At 51.3% G+C, this 16,985-nt stretch overlaps 1 protein-coding gene across 3 annotated transcripts in view; it reads right to left on the bottom strand.

Annotated features, from left to right (window-relative positions):
- The window catches only part of UBE2F (ubiquitin conjugating enzyme E2 F (putative)), a 50,197-nt gene extending 33,449 nt beyond the window's left edge, over positions 1-16,748 (bottom strand). For 2 of the 3 annotated variants that reach the window (XM_072961941.1, XM_072961942.1), the window contains exons 1-3: positions 16,600-16,748; positions 12,089-12,222; positions 2,710-2,739 (exon numbers count right to left, since the gene is read on the bottom strand). In XM_072961941.1, the coding sequence (XP_072818042.1) occupies positions 2,710-2,739; positions 12,089-12,206 (148 nt within the window). In that variant the 5' untranslated portion in view covers positions 12,207-12,222; positions 16,600-16,748. The remainder of the gene's footprint in view (positions 1-2,709; positions 2,740-12,088; positions 12,223-16,599) is intronic. The other variant, XM_072961943.1, reaches the window with a different exon arrangement.
- Between the last annotated feature and the right edge of the window lie 237 nt (positions 16,749-16,985).

Below are 16,985 nucleotides of genomic sequence, written 5' to 3'. Positions count from 1 at the left end.
CATCAAAAATAGGATGATGCAAATTGAGCCTTGGAAATGGCCTTAGAGACCAACATCATGGATTGTGACAGATGACATGAAGGTCCAGAGAGGGCTGGTGACCAGGTCATCAACAGAAGTAAGCTTAACTCCCAAATTAAAAGCTAGTCCATGACTCCGTATCATGTCTCATGTCATTACTTCAGGAACACACCAGGTGTGGCGCACAAAACCAGTGCAGAACTGTCAGCGGGGTTCTCTTTTGACCAAACCCCTCAGAAAGTCACTGCAGGGCGAGAGGTAACTCGGTCTGGAGGAGCAGGAAGGAGCCTCGGAGAGTACACTGTCACTTTCCTTGTTTCAGAAAAAAGAAACCGGAAGCTGGAGAGTTCAAGGCTTTCGCCCAAGCTGCACAGTTGAAAAGTGTGGACTAACGTGCATGGGCTTCGTGCTTTCTAGTCTTCACCTGAAAAGATACGTGCATTTCCTAGCGAGGCGACTGCAGCAGAACCACGAGAAGGGCTTGGGAGGCGCATCACCAACTCCAGCCAGCGCCACTCGCTTGTTGTTAACGCCTAGTGCTCTCCTTCGGTTGTTTACTAAAGGTGCGGGTGCAGAAATCAGCCCCGCTCATCTAGACTGGCCCAGCAAGAATAAAAAATCATTAAGACAGATTAAAAAACAATAAACTCCTGAAAAGAACCAAACATTTGCAGCTAAAAACAAGTCTTAAGTTCTAATAATGACAACAAAAGGTTACAAGTCGGGTTCTGGTTTCAGTTCGATGTAGGGGCTGTGACAGAACTGCAGAATTAAACTGTTCCTTTATTGGTACGCATGGGCTAAGACCTTCAGAGAACTTCCATCTATCTGGAAGAGATGTTCTTCACTTTCTGCGAGCAGAGAGACTTCCATAAAGCCGCATGCACAGAGCTCCAAACCAGCTCTGAATGGTTACCAAGCAGCACAGCTGTGCGACAAGTTCTCGTGTTTGCCTTACTAAGTATTTTAGAAAGGTTATTAATCAAATAGTAAAGATTTAGTTTTTTGGTGGCTTGTTTCCTCTTTAGATTGAGGTGCATAACTGTGGAAAGCCTGGCTTACTTGTATAAACTGACTTATATTTCCCCCAACTTGGACAGAGAGAGTGGGTCAGGAGAAAAAGAGAAAAGAAGGCTGTAACACGTAGCATTTTAAATCCGACACCGTGGCTGTAAGGGCCAGAAGATGGGTCATGCCTTTTCAAACCAGTTATTTAGCTAAAATGCTCGTTTGAAAGTCAATTATAGTTTTACTGTTCTTAAACCAAATTTTTAGATACAGTTAAACTATACAGGTGAAAAGCCAACAATCTTTGTAAGGTTCACATATAAGGACAAAATGAACCATGTGTAAGTTGGAAGTTTTCTGTGATCTTTGATTAAATGTCTGCATTTTGTATAAATGTTCAAGCTGAGGGGCCGGTGGGAAGATATGACGGGAGTGGGAAACAGAAGGATCCGTTCATTTTACTTTTTTATTAGATTATTACATAACCTGAAATAATGAGCCCATCACCCAGCGTCAACATTTCGCCCGTCTTGCTTCATCTGCCCCACCCACACACACCGTTACTTGTTTTCCTGGAATGATTTAAAGCAAACCATCTGTAAATACTTTAGTAGGTGGAAAGACAACCTTTTAATAGGATCCCAAGATATTTCCTTCTAGCTCCGACTAGAAGAAAACTTTGAAGTCAAGCAATCCAGTGACTTAAGACTTTTTCTGACTGAGACCCACACTAAGAAGCATATTTCATAGCACAGCCCACTATACTCATACATAAATACTATATATTAAAAACAATTTTTCAACAAACAATGTGTACTTACCCTTCCACACTGATCACACAACCATTTAAGGGTTGCACCCCACAACTATGTTTCCAACTTGAGGTGGAAGTGGGATGGGTCCTCTGTTACCCTGTCGGATGGGCCCCCACATCAAACTCCCTGGAGCACTCGTCCAGACTAGGAGACCCACGTATGAAATAGTTCACTCAGCAATAAATATCCTCAGCCTTAGGATGAGTTTTAACCAAGAAAATGATTAAAAAGTTCTAATTCAAAAAAATACTAAAATGGTCGAAGCTCGCAGACTTCAATGGTCTTATAATATAAAGGACTTGGGAAGGCATTAACCAGAGGAGGGAAAAGAACCGCTGACACACATCACCAGTTAAGCGCCTAGTAAGTGCGCTGGCTCACAGGCAAGGGCAGCACCGTCAGCCCCGTGTGTCTGAGCAGGAAGGACCGAGCAAGCTGAGGGGAACTGGAGACATGAAGTCAGCATGGTTGTCCCACCTCATGCACAAAGATCAATTAAAATACGCACTTTCTGGATCAAAAAGGTGATATTGTAACTAACAAAAATAGGACCGTCCATCATTGATTTCTATACCCTTTCACTCAAAGAGGACATGGGACAGAATGCTGTGCAAGAGATACAAACCCTAACCAGACACACCTCGGCTACAATTAAGCACCACTGAGTCACATTCAGAGAAACAATAAACACCTCCTTTTCAGAGCCTCGTAAAAAACTCTGCTACCTGTTTGCACAAAATACATGTTTATTCCTAACATACATAAAAAACAAGCTTTTTCCTATGTAGTTATTAAAACATAAAACAAGCTTCTCCATGCAATCATTTTACAGCATTTAATGTGTGATTGGGGACGCTGTACTTACAAGGTAAGTTAGCTTCAAGTTCTGCAACCTCTGTAGAAACAAAGAAATTAGTGTTAGTGTTAGTGTCAGTTACTCCACAGAAAATCACCAGCTCCAGACTGGCAATCCCCCCACAACACTGAAGGGAAAATGAATAAACTTAACTAACGGGAATCTACAGTTGGTCTAAAGTTTAGATTTTAAGCCACGAAGTTGCTTTCAAATATACAGAGTGACGTGCAGGATGTCAATAAGTGCAGTGAAGGGCCCTTGAAAATTTACTTTAGTACAAATGAAAATCATTTAAAATTAACATAGAAATCACTTGTAAACAGTCACAAAAGCATTTTTGAAAATCCTGTTAGCCCAAGTAGTGGAACTGCTGCCCTCCAAATCTGATTTCTACTTAAACCTGTGTCTTCCACTTTTCCCAGATCTGTCTTCCCGTGAGGGCTCGCCCAGTTTGTGCTCGAACTCTGCCCTCTCCCCACTGCTGGCCGGAGCGCTGCCCAGCTGTGCACGGCGATGCCGCCGCAGTCCCCTCCTCACAGCTGCATTCCTTGGCACCTGCGCTCTCCTCCCGGGCCTCTTCTATCAGTCACTCATTCAGCGTTCGAGCCCGGCACCCTTCTGCCAGGATAAAGCCACAAATCTCCCACCCATCCCACTATTAAAGAGCTGAGGTCTAGGGGAGCACCAAGAAATGACTGGGCCGGCAAGTCATCAGTGCCTCTGACATGACATGACATAACACGCTCTGGGTCCTGAGAGCACGGAGACTCCCTCCAGCTGCAGAGACTCAAGGGAGGAGGAGGTTTTGGGGGCTGGGCTTTAAAGACCAAGTAGAATCCAGTCCTGCAGAGGCGAGGAACAGGGTACTCTAAGGAAATAAGTCAGCAAGGTGCAAACGCACAGAACACAGACAAGCACAGACATCAGAAGGCGTACAGTGAAGCCTGAGCATTGGAAAACAAAGCCGAAAAACAGGGGCAGGAGGGCTGCGGGCCCTGAGTGCACAGTTGAGAATTCTAAACTTTATTCTGCAGCAATAGGGAACCAAGGGAGATTTCTAAACAAAAGTTTCTATGCTTTGCTTCAAGAGGACAACTTCAGAAAGGGCAAAGCAGAGGCCAGGCGACCTGTGAGGCGGGGGCTCTGACAGGCAGTAAGGACTCTGGCAAAGGCAGAGAGTCAGGGTACCTGACAGCAAAGAGGATGAAAGGATCTGCCACCTGTGTGGGATGGGGGCGGAGTCAGAGATGGCACCGAGAGCTGACGTCTGGCGTGAGGGTGTCGAGGGCGGGAGAGTTGACGTCTGGGTACACGACCAAGGCTGGGGGGCCCCTGAGAGTGATGCCACCAGACATCATGAGACTAACAAAGGGGAGAGACCAGTGAGAAGAATGAACTTTGGCAGAAAGCACAGAGGACGGGGTGGGGAAAGTGACCTTCAAGAAACAGGAGGAAAAGCAGGAGAGATGAGCAGTGATTCAGTACAGCACAGACTGGTCCAGGGGATGAGGTCCGAGGCAAGGCCACGGGATATGGATCACGCCCTGCTGAGGGCATTCAAAACAGCAGAAAGGCAAGTGGAAACCAAATTACAAGACACTAAGAAACAAATGGGTGGTCAAGATATGGAAGCACTGGGAAGGACGACTCCTCAGGTGAGGGGAGTGGGAACAGGTGGGATGGGAGGGGACAACAGAGGCCTCGATATTTGCAAAGCTGAGTGCATTAGTGGGAAGACTGGCAGATGGTCTGTTCTGAGGCTCAGGGTTTAGGAAGCACACAAGCCCTTTGATATCAGCTGTTTGAGACTCTTGGTAGAGACAGGTGGCCCGTTGAATGTATTAGCTCTGGGGTCCAGACACTTGGAATGGGTATCCAGAAAAGCGAGGTGGGGTAGAGCAGGGAGGAGGCAGGGAACGAAAAAGGGACAAGCTTCATGATGTAGTGCGAGCCAGGGAGTCCATCCTCTTGGCAGTCCTGTGTTGTGGTATTAAAATACACGTACTTCAAAGAGAGTGACAATGACCCTATGGAAGGTTCACTACCATCACACTGAAGATGACCACGGTGAGCCTTAGTTTCATCTTTCTGAGTGGTCCACCCTGGCTGGCCCTTCCTGAGAGCAGGGCACTGGGTAAAGAAATGTTCTGAGCTGCCCACACCAGGCCCTCTGAACAGCAGGCTGTCAAGGGCCAAGCTCTGCTCCAGTACCTCACACAAAGCATTCATTCTATCAAAAAAGCACACATTTTATCAAATGAGTCATGCATATTAATCACTTTTAAATAAATGTTATCCATATAATTAAACCTACATGGTTTTATGGCAAATACTATTTACATATTTATAACATTATGTTAACTTTTTATTGGTAAGAGTTTACAAAAGCCTCTTCTTATGGGCCCTCCTTTCCAGAGCTCAGTGCTGGCCAGGGGAATCTGGCTTTTCCTGGGGAGCCCATCCTGTCTGCTGTCATGAGAGCTTGGGTCATTCAATTCTACAAAAACCCAGTGAAACAGAACACATGCCAAGAGGACTCGAAAGAGGGGGCACATGAAGGAAGTGAAATTTCTGAGAAGACGGTCTACGGCCAAGAACAGGGAAGAGGCGAGGTCTGTACACAGGAGGGCGGGGAGGCACTGACCAGGGGCGTCATGACCAGCAGCAAAACCGGACCTCTGCTCTACAGGGACAGGGTGTGGGGACAGGAGGCTTGTGGCCAGAGGATGCCTCACTAGAGGACAGGGATTGTCTGCCCTGGCTGCACACCAGTCACCTGGGGAGGTTTTTCTTGCTTTTTGTTTTTTAAATAGCTTTGGTGAGCCACAATTCACAAAGTATAAAACAGACCCACTTTAGGTGTACAATTCAATGATTTTTAGTAAAATCTGGAGTTATGCACACATCACGCAATCTAGTACCTCCTGCACAAACCCTGCCACCCTGCCTGAGTCAGACCAACTACCATGAAGCTCTCAGTGGGGCCTGGGCCTCTGAGTTTTCCATTCTCCCCAGGCACAGGGACCTGCTGTAGGCTTTCGCCATGCTCAAGTATTCACACACAGCTGTTTACATAGATGGATGTAACAGCCTCAAACTGCAATCTAGAATGAAACTCCAAGGATGAGCATTATGCCTGCATTTCCACGTTCAGAGTTACCTCCCTCAAGGAAGGTGGACAAGGGCCAGGAAGAGCCCTCAGACCTAGGGCAGCAGTGAGCCCCACCATCAGGACCTCTGTAGGCTTTTGATCCGGGAACCAGAGTAGGCAAGGAACACAATCCTGGAGGCACAAGGATCTCAATAAAGATGCTCGACATTTTAGTCCAGCCCAGTGTAGACGATAAAATGAATTTCAATGCGGTGTTCCTCTCGGGAGTTGTCACAAACGACAAGTGGTTTCCCTACACTTCAAATGATGGCAAATAATTAATTAGCATCGATAGAAATGAACTTAGAGTCCATCCACAAGAAGACCATGACCAAAGAAACAAGCCATTTGCTTTACATGCTTGAGAGGCCACTTGGCAAAGCAGCAGCCCTTCCCTGAGTAAGCTCCCTGCCCGGAGAATGCTACCTCCACTGGGAAGGCAAAAAGAAATGTAGATGTTTTTAAACTGCCAGAGTCTCACCTGTTCCAAGACGCAGCACCCCCACTGCTCACGGTCCAGCCTTCGGGGAGGCACATGGCACCTTGTACAAGTAAGTGGCTGCTCAACGTCCTCTGAGAAATTAGACTCTTCTCCTTTCTAACTAAAAATCAAACCACAGAGCCCACTGGAAGCATGACTGCACTAAGCATCAGATCACAAAATCCACCTATCACCACAGTGGCCCCCATGCAGCACGTGCTCAACCCCTTCTGCTGTGGTGCGCGCAACACAGCCCCCGGTCGTCCCCGCGCGGCGGGCCACTCAACTGCGCATTCTTTGGGCAGGGGCTGTGCACCCCGCCCCAGCCCTGGCACCCAGGCCTTGGCTCGCACTCTGTACCCGCGGAGTGCTCAGGAATGCTCGACTAACCAGCACCCTTGCCAGCAGGGTGGACACCCTGAGCCATGAGGCGCCTTTCTCCTCATACAGTTGGGGGCTGAGGCATTCTAAAGGTGCTGTGGAATCTGGTTCCTCCCAGATTCACAGACTGAAGCCCCAAGCCCCACCATCGATGTGCGGTATAAGGAAGTGGGGCCTTTGGAAGGTAAGCTGGGTTAGATGAGGTCATGAGGGTGAGGCCCTCATGGTAAGATAAGTGCCCTTCCGAGAAGAGCTACTAGGTGCTTACAAGCCAGGAGAAGGGCCCTCACCAGGCACTGAACCTGCCTATGCTATGATCCTAGACTTCCCAGCCTCCAGACCACAAGAAATGAGTGTGTTGTCTGAGCCCCCCAGTCTGTGGCGTTTTATTCAGGGGGCCTGAGCCGACTAAGACAAGGCCAATTACAGGCACAGATGTTTCTCAGCAAAAGACAGCTCCAAGCCTCATCACTAGGCAGGGCAATTATGCCCTTTGACCCGGGCAGAGCTGGCTGCTACTTCCCAGCAGACTTGATCACCTCTTTCTACCTGAACCACTACCTCTTAGACGTCCTGAAATAGAACTTACAGCTTCCTGTCTGTCTGTACGCATTGAGCGTCTCCTCTGCACTGCCAGCGCAATGCACAGTGTCCTTATCGGGGGGGACACTTGACCCAGGGCATCACCCCATCCCCAGGAGCAGCACTTGGATGAACGAGAGCCCCACGTCGGCCCCTGCACTCAGTCTAAGGGCCTTCGAGCAGCACACTGCAGAGTGCAGGCCCAGAGCACCAGGCTCTCCTCACACTCAGGGAGCAAGGATGGAACCCTGAAAACCAGCACAGTCCCTGCAGCAGAGACCAGTACCTGTGGGAAGGGAGCCCCAAGGCCTCATACCAACCACTCTCAACATGAGCAGACAAAGCTGACTTCAGTGCTTGTCTTCCACGGGGCCTCCCTGCCCACACATTACTGGGCTATTCAGCACACCTGAGGGGCCACCAAATTCCCTGGTCAGCTTCGCTGATATTTAACTCTGCAACAAAGCATTTAAGGGTTGGCCCCGGGCCAGCTGCCTCACTCCAAGTTAGGAGGACTCCAACTCTCCGGGCCACCACCCTAGTTTTTAAAATACACATCGTAGCACATAGTTCATGGCTTCACAGGCTACTAAGTGCTCTGAACGCCCTGTCAGCACGGCTATCTCCAGAATCCCGGGCAGGGCCCGGCAGGGAGAGAGCAGCTCTGGAGAACAGTAAGTGGTTCTCTTTCCCCTACTCTTCCAGGAACTGCAATGGGCCAGGGCCCCTTCTACTGGAAAACGACTGGACTGCTCATGGGGACCCAGAAGTGCCCACCCAGGAGAGGCCCCAAGTAGCACCTCCTGGAGACACCTGCATCTTGGATGCTGGGAAGCCCAGGCAGGTGGGCAGCCAGGCCTCTCTGCTCTGCAGAGTAGGCTCGGAGCCCAGCGGGCCAATGCCATAGCCCCCGCTGCTGAACAAGCGACACCAGGAACCACACAGAGCGCAGGCGCGGACGTGGCCAAGGCCATCCGGATCATTCCCTCTAGTTCCCACCTCCAGCCCTGGCCCTGCACTCTGTCAGCTCAATTCCAACTCTCCACACTGAACAAAGACTAATGTAGGCAAAAGCTTCCTGTCGGCTTGCCTGGAGCCCCTTGAGGTCTTCAGGGGTCACTGAAGTGCACACAGCAGGCACTAAAATGTTTGTTGAGTGAACAAGTCAAAGGACAGGGAGACAGACATGTTATGTTCCCATTATATGAAGCAGGCCAAGCTTCTGATAGACCAGAAAGCGGGTCATTCTGCACAGAGGCTTTTTTGGGAGGTGGGAACACCATCAGACTCAGAACTTCAACTCTGCAGCTTCACAAAGGTCCACCAGGACTGCAGTATCATCTGCCTTGTGGCTCCCAGACAGGCCCAGACTTGATTTGGGGCCAAAAGGAAATGCACAGATCCAACACTCTCTCTGCCCTGTGTCCCAAACTCCCAGGATTCAGGGCAGGCAGCAGCCCTCGGTCCTTGCCCAGAAATACTTGACTGTTCTGTGCCTCCAGGGACTGTTGCTGCAAGCATCTCTCCAGTGCCAGCCTGGAGGATGTCCCTGAGAACCACCCTGGGGACACAAATGAAAAGCTGGTGTGGCCAAGGTACCAGTACGATAGCGGCCTCGCACTGGCCAGCTGCTCCCTGGCAGAAGACCTCAAGGGGCCCGGTATTTCCAGGGACAGCTGACTCCACCCATCATCTTCAGACCTGTGCCCACTATTCCAGGAAAAAGAACAGGAGCTTCCGCTGTGCAGCCACCACCAGCCCTCACCACGAGGGACAACTGTCCCTGTCAACCTCCACTCTCCCACATTAACCCTAAGCCATCGGCACCACGCCAGATCCCCTACCATGTAAGGTCCATCAAGCACAGCAGTGAACCAGGAAAAAAATATTTTCGCCGAAGTCCCTGCAGTCTTTCCTCCGGGCCGCAGAGCCCAGATGCCCCCTCAGTGAGGGCTGCCCGCACACGGCCTTCAGCTCTCAGTCCTCCCTGGGAGTGTGGGCTGCAAACACTCCCCACCTCAGGCCAGACCCAGCTGCTGACTGGTTGCTGCAGAGCAGGAGGGCCTGACCACCCACCTGACTGGGGACAGCTCTGCAGGACCACACTTGCTCCAGGGGAGAGGCTGTCGTGGGGCCTTCCTCAGAGCTAAGTTCTCCCTCCGCCTGCTCCCCTTCCTTCACCGCGCTCCGCAGGTACCAGACCCAAGGATCCTCTTTAGTGACTACACTGCATGCCACACTCCCTACTCCTGGGAACCTGGCCCCTGGCACCAAGTCCCAAGGACACATCAATACACTTTTTTACAACTTACTGACCCTCACAAGTAACATTCTCACGTGAGCCAAAGCCACAGCCCAGGATGACAGTCCTGACTGCAGCAGTCTTGCTGCACTCAGACAACCTACTTTTCTCCAAGTCCCCAAAGGGGCATTTCACCTAGAAGGATTCTCACAACAGTCACTCCCTGCCCCAGTGTCCCACCATGCCCAGCACAGCCATGGACTCTGCCAGATTCCACTTCGAGCATCAGAAACCCCCAGAAAGAAGGCTGCTGCCACATCCAGTCAAGCAAAGGAGCATTCTGGGTGTGGACCGAGCAAACAACACTCAAGAGCATCCTTTATTGGGTATCTCTGTTCACAGCTTCCTCTCTCGGGTCAAGTCTGTCCTTCTTCTCCACCCATCCTCCACAAGCCCAAACTACTCACTGCTCAGTCAGCCTGGCCAGGTCTGGCAGCCCCAAGGCAGATGGGGAGAGAGGTCACGTGTGCGACTACTACACTGAGCCCCTGCCGCACAACCACCCATCAATTCCAAGTGTTTTGGGCCCCAGAAACCCAATAATCCCTAGTGCCCCAGGAGAATGGAAACAGATGGCCTCTCCTTGATGAGTCTCGCAAGATCAAAGAATCTTAGCTGGGCCCTGGAAACCCAGCCAAAGACATCATCAGTCCTGGGAGCTAGGGCAGAGTCCAGATTTATGGGCCTCAATGGGCCCCCCTGGGCTGCCAGGCCCAAGAGTCATTTGAGAGCTCCCAGGAGAATCCTTGAGCAGGGCAGGGTGTGGTGGAACCCCTGGGCCTCCCCAAATTCTCTTTTCTGTGGACTAGCACTTCTGCCTGCTCCTTCAGTTTCTGCTTGCTGGGCCTGTTCCCCAAGCGCCTGCCTGACCCCAATATGTGGGTCTGGCTGTCTTGCTGCAACAAGACTGCAACCTGGGCAAGCTTCGTAACCTCTGATTCTCAGTTCTTCAGCTCTAAGGTGAACCATTCACCTGGCAAGGCTCAGTGAAAGTCAAACAAGAATTGCCTACAAGGTGCCCCGTGGAAGGCCTGGCCCCAAGTGCTCAGTGGAAAACAGCTGCTGTCAAACATGGCCAGGTGGGAAAGACGGTGCAGCCTATTTGCCAGCTTCCCACCGGCTCTTCCTCAGCTGCAACTCCCTTCCTCACTGAGACTCTCCAGGCACCAAAACACCCTCTCCTCGACTTGAAGGACTACAACCCCACACATCAAACCCCTTCCCTAGCTTGTTTGTCTCCCTGCTTTCTCTGTAGATGGAACCCTTGAACCAGCATCCAGGAAAGAGACTCAAGTCCTGTCAGGCCACCCAAGTGAGGTGCTGCAGCCACGGCCCCAACCTCTGACCCCGGAGGGTAGAGCTTCCAGAGCAGTAACAAGCTGAATACAGTCTAACGCCCTCCCTGACATAGAAGGTATTGCCAGAGGTCAAAAACGATTCTCACTCTATTCGTTAACCCATCATCTATCAGGCTGGGAAAGCCAGAGCCGAGCCAAGATTCCGGGGCAGAGAGGGAACGAGGATGACTGCACCACCGATGTCTCCACGAATCCACGCCCCCCGACCCCCATTCCCACCCCTTCCCAAACTTAGCAGTTGCTCTGTTTCTGAGAAGGTCCAGTAGATCCATTCCTGGACATACAAATGCCAGTAACCCTCAAGCTGTCTACCTAATGCAACAGGAAAACAGGCAGTTCTAACAAAAGCCTTAACCCTTCCATGCTTCCTAGTCGTCTCCTTACAGCCATCAAAGGTGGACACGCGGCACACAGTAGAAAGTGCTGCAGCTTGTACGTTCCTTAAAGGCAGGATCTGTCTCTTCTTCAGCTTTTGCGGTCCTCATGGCCCTAGGGAGCCGCGTCTGCACTCAATAGTTGTAAGTCTGTTCAGTGAATAAATGCAGAAGTCCCACACAAACACACGCAAGTGCACATACATGTATCATATAAACCCTTCTCCGGCGACTACGGCTCTAGGACACCGTTATCAATTCTGTGATGGGAATTAATCTGCACAAGGCTCTCAGGCTGTGACTTGAATAAACCAGAAAAGGATCCTAAGAGACTACTGAACTCTCCCCTTTACAGATCAGACACGCCGGTGCTGAGGCGTCCAGGAGAAAGGAAGGACTCCCGCGACCTCTGCCAAAGCACAGCAGCCAGGTTAATGGCAGCACTGAGACCAGACCTGTAGGCCTGCTGGTTCCTGGCACCTCACTCCCTCCACTAGCATTCTGGCAGCCCCCTCCCGAGAATATTCCAAGTGTCTAAGACTCGCCGCGGTTTTAATACCATTTTCTTGCCATTAGCATTGCCACAGGGTGTACACAGTGCAAAGTCCCTCAGTTGAAAGCAATCAAGAGTTTTATTTTAAAGTATTTTCAAACAGGTATTTTATTCAGCCACAGGCTGCTTCGTATCCCAGAAGAGCCTCAGCCAGACTTCATTTTGCGGCATATAAGAGTAGCTCACATCACAGGGATGGTCATTACCTTTAACAAGCAGCCTGTCTCTCACAGAAACCCGTCGAGTGGAGTCGGAGGCTGCAGCTGGCGCCCGGGACCCTTTGAGACCGTCATCTCGCTTCAGCTTGCTTGCCAGTGTCAGCATTACTGCTGCCTTCACCCTGAAAGACCAGAAGCAGGTTAAGGGTTCATCTCCAGACACTTCATGTCCAGTGACTGAACAGTGAAGACAATTATGCAAAGGGGGTTTTTACTTCTTTTTCTATACTTTACAGAAATATTCAGCATGGAAGGTACATTAATAAGACTGGACTCCTTCATAATGTATTTGGGTAATCTCTATGCCTCTATAATCTAATTTTTTAAAGTATGAATGAGAAATTTAAAAGTGGGAGTCAAGCATTTAAATTTAACATTCACTGGGTGCCAGGGCCTGGGCTGCAACAATGACAATGCCCCAGGGAGCTCCCCTCGTCCGCTGTAAGTTGGCCCATCCCTGATGTGGGGACCTGCGCGTAGGGCCCCAACGCCTGGCCCATTGCAGACTGAGTTGAGCATCGGCCTCTGGTGAGAAGGGTGGGCACACTGCAGTGCTTCCTTTCCTTCTTCCTTTAATAAACATGTGGCTGGAACCTTAATAAGCATCTTCATATTTATCTCTGTTGTGTTGCACTTACATAGTTAGGCAACAGCAACATCGGGATTAAGTTATAATCAATGCCCCAGATTAGGTTCTTTTCACTGGCTGCTTCCAGCCCACCTATACTTCAGGTTCCCTCACTAAAAGCTCACTGGGAAGGACAATAAAGACCAAAGATGATGCATCTGACTGCTTGGGAGAAAGGACTAACAACGTTCACACAACTGTCCTCTAGAATCTGCCTTCCATTTCTAACATAAACTGCCATTCATCTGGCAGGCCTCCTCGCTCTTCTCGCTTGCTTTACCATTTGGAGAGCGATTCTGGAACTTCTTTTGACTGAGGACAAAATGGTCACCAGCCCAATTTCCATACTTCCCTTTGTTGCCTTAATATAATTTTCTTTCAATACCACTCTGATCATTTTCAAGAGAAAATGATCTGCAATTTCCAGATGAAAAACTTGACTTAAGTACAGAACTTTTAGGTTGAGGCGCAGATCTTGAAAGCCAAACTATGAGAACAACCCTCCCCCACTGGCATTTTTAACCATTTTAACGCAGGCCCCTCACACAGCTTTTCACACCGTCTTCTGCGTATCCCCCCACCCAACAAAGACTGTGAGATTTTGTTTTCTATTAATTATCCCATGAAAACAAACTGTGCAGGACCTATGCACAGACACACACACCTGACCCTTTAAGAATCACTGCTCTAAATGCTTCAAAAGACAGTTCTATCACATATTAGTGCTCACAAGCTCCTAGAATTTCAAATCTGGGGAGGACTTCTCCCCCTGATTTCCTCTTTTTTAAGGATGTGGACCCTGGGACAACTGGGGCCCAGGAACTGGGTTTTCTGAGGCCACTCAGTTGCTGTAAGAGGTGACCACAGAAACACTAGTTTCCCCCTCGTGGATGAGGGGAACGCTTTTATCCTAAATGTGGTGATGGCTTCAGAGGTCTATACCTACATCAAGAACAACTATGAACAGTTCAGTGTACTTCAGTTACACCTAGATAAAGGTGACAAAAGTGTGAAAACAAACCAACACTGATTTCTTCATTCCCACACCACCATGCTGTCTCTTCAGGTGGACCTGCAGAGAGGACCATAACCACCGAACACACATCTCAGCTCCACGCAGGGCAGGGAACTCTCAGCTCAGTTTACAGAGCAAGCTCACAAGGGAGGCCTGGGGTGGGATGGAGTCAGCACACCCTGGGGGCTCCAGCCACAAGCTACCAGGGTGCAGCACCATCTCGAGCCAGGACCTCTTACTGAGCCCACACCTGGAATGATCTTGTCAGAAATCCCTCAAGCAGACCTGGGTCGCAAAGCAGTGTTTGCCTCCCCAGCAGTCCACTGCCAGGCACCCAGACTCGGGCACATCAGTCCTGCAACATCGACAGGGCCCCCTGATGATGGGCCAAGATGTGCCTCTATCACAAAGTCTGTATCCTCCAGCTGACCTTGGTCACACAAATACAGCAAACAATAAAAACACAGCCTGTGGAAAGAGAGGTCACTAGGCAGGACTCTAGGAAAGTCACACTAAAGAGCCCAACAGAAAAGTGAGTCCCAGGGCACAAGCCTGGTCTGCATCTACCTACCTCCCTGAGGACCTGCACTGAGGGAGCTGCTTGGAGGGTCCTGGCAAGACTCACTCACACGAAGAAAGGCTCACACCAACTCTTCCGTGTCACTGCAGTCTGAGGACTCTGCTTAATTCTCGTACCCCCTACCCCACACTGATTCTTCTCCGTGGGCAGTGTATGCCCCATACTCCATTCTACTGAGGTTCCTGGTTTGCCATCTTCAACAAGTTTCTGGCCCTGAATAAAATACACGGGGCACTGACTGTATAAGATGTGAAAGAAAGTAACACTGGTGTTTTGTCTTCCTAACAGTCTAAGAACTCGAAGTGTGTAAGGACCATCTATTTCCCCATCACTGGTATCATTTTCACCTGCCACTTTGAGGATAAACCAAAGGCCTGATTCGGGAATGTTTCACAGGTGTCAAATTAACTACATACAAAGAGGGCTGAACAAAAATAATTATTCAAACTGTCAGGTTAGAGGGAGAGGGTACAGCTCAGTGGTAGAGTGCATGCTTAGCATGTACAAGGTCCTGGGTTCAATCCCCAGTACCTCTGTTTAAACAAACAAATAAACCTCCCACCCTCAAAAAAAAAAAGTTAAAAAAAAAACTGTCAAGTTAGCTGAACACCTGCAGTTTGCCTGGAATCCTCTTTTCCTTCTTCAATATGCTTCACCTCCTTGAAGACCTGGTTTAAAACTAAACTTCTCCTTTGTTGTAAATCACACGCTGACTATGGCAGCATTTTGGGGAACAGATCAACTATACAGAACAGCATGCTCAGTCTCTAAATTCCAAAACCTGTAACTGGCCCATTTAAGTTCTTCCTCTGGGTGGGACTGACTTTCAGACTGTTCAGCTTTTTATGTGCTATTTATTAGTCTCGTCATCAAGTGGTATCTACTCAGTGGTCCTCCCCGTAGTGGCAAAATCAGGCCATGTCACCTGTGCCAGGGCCAGTTAGCTCATGGGGTGGAGAACTCCTCATTTACAATTCCTGCCCTGGAAAAGTCCCAATCTGAGTGTAAAAGATGGAACTGCAGGCCACTAGGGGTCAACCAACTTCTCCAGCCAAAGAGGCCCAGATCAGGACATAAAAAGTGTACACCCCACCCTCCTCCTTTAGAATGCCAGGGCCCAGGAACCTCCCACTGGAACAGGGGTTGGCTGACTGACGATCTTTGGAGCCCAAGCCTTACATTTCAGCAGTAAACCTGCACCCCCTGCACTGCCTACCACCTGAAAGGCAGGTATGTGCAGGGGGAGCTCCTCAAGCCCCACACCACCTAGCCTGGTGAGATTTCTGTCTTTGAACATCTCTCCCACCCTTGCCCTCCCCCTGCCTTCATCCCCTTACCCAGCCAGGAATCCTCTGCACGAGGAAGGTAGGCCTCCTCCCTGTTCCTCTACAACAACACCCTGCCCATTTCTGGAAGCTTCCACTCAATCTGACATCAAGGTCTGGAATGTCCTCCCTCTCTTTGCCACCTAATCCTACTTCTTCCTTTGGATAACAGATTACTGTCCAGATTCCAACATCTGCTACAAGAAGCCGTCTCCAGCCACTCCAATGCATCCTGACCCCACTCCAGCGCTGCAGGGAAGGAAGAGAGGGGCGGGCCCAGTCCTTCGTGTGACAGATGAGGAAACTGACACCCAGGGAGGGGAGGGCCACACCCAAGATTACACACCAGCAGAACCAGGTCTAGCATCCGAGACTTGGCCGTACTGCCTGGTCCAGGATATCCTCCCCCTCTCCTCTGCCCCGGGTAAGATCCTCCAAACTAGCCGTGGGCGCCCCCAATTGTGGGAAAGCTGCAGGCGAGTTGGCGAGGCGGGAGGCTGGCTCCTCACCCTCCCCGCTCCGCTGGCCTAGCCCGATTCCGCAGGCGGTCAGGAGTGGGACTGCCGGCGTCCGAGTCCCGCTTCCTCCGGCCACGACGGGCCGGTGACCTTGGGCCCGCTCGGCGCTGCGTTTCCTCCTGGACAATGCGGCTCGCAACTCCCCGGCGACGGCGGGCGCAAGCGAGGCCGTGCGTGTGCCGGGCACCAGTCGGGGCTCCGTGCGGGCTGTCCCTCCGGCCCCGCCACGGCCCACGGCCCACGCCCCAGCCCTGCACCCCCAGGCCCGCACCCCGCAGCGCCTGCCCGCCCTCCGGCCCCGGCCGTGAGGAGCGGCGCGGCCTGAGGCGGCCCCGACGCCGCCCGCCCTCCGGGTGCACCGGCGCCGCGGGAGCCGAGCCGCCCTCGTGCCCGCGGCCGCCCCTCGCCCCCCGCAGAGCCGCACGCTCCTCACCTGGGCACCCCGAGACAAGCGAGGCGGGCCCGGCGCCCAACACCATGCCCGGCCGGCCGGCGGCGGCGAGACGCGGCCCCTCACAGCCGCACCGGCTCGGGGCGGCGGGACCGGAAGTGGCGGGGCGGGGCCTCAGCTGCTCTCGCCTGCGGCGGCGGCGACTTGCAGCGGGCACTTTAAAAAAAAAATTCAAAGCTCCGAAGAACTTTATTTGGAACCTGACATGCGAACAGCGCTGTACGCCGGCTGGGACTTGGCTGGGCCTCGCTCATTGGCGGCAGGCGCTGCCGGGGACGGGGGCGGATCTCGAGGTACCCGCTGATTGGCCAGTGGCAGCCGGGGGCGGGATCGCCCAGTCAGTTCCCGAGCCTGCGCGCCACCGCCCG

This window comes from Vicugna pacos, chromosome 5, assembly GCF_048564905.1.
Source record: "Vicugna pacos chromosome 5, VicPac4, whole genome shotgun sequence".
NCBI lineage: Eukaryota > Metazoa > Chordata > Mammalia > Artiodactyla > Camelidae > Vicugna > Vicugna pacos.
The sequence above is the reverse complement of the archived record's forward strand: the minus strand, read 5'-3'. Positions and strand labels throughout refer to the sequence as shown.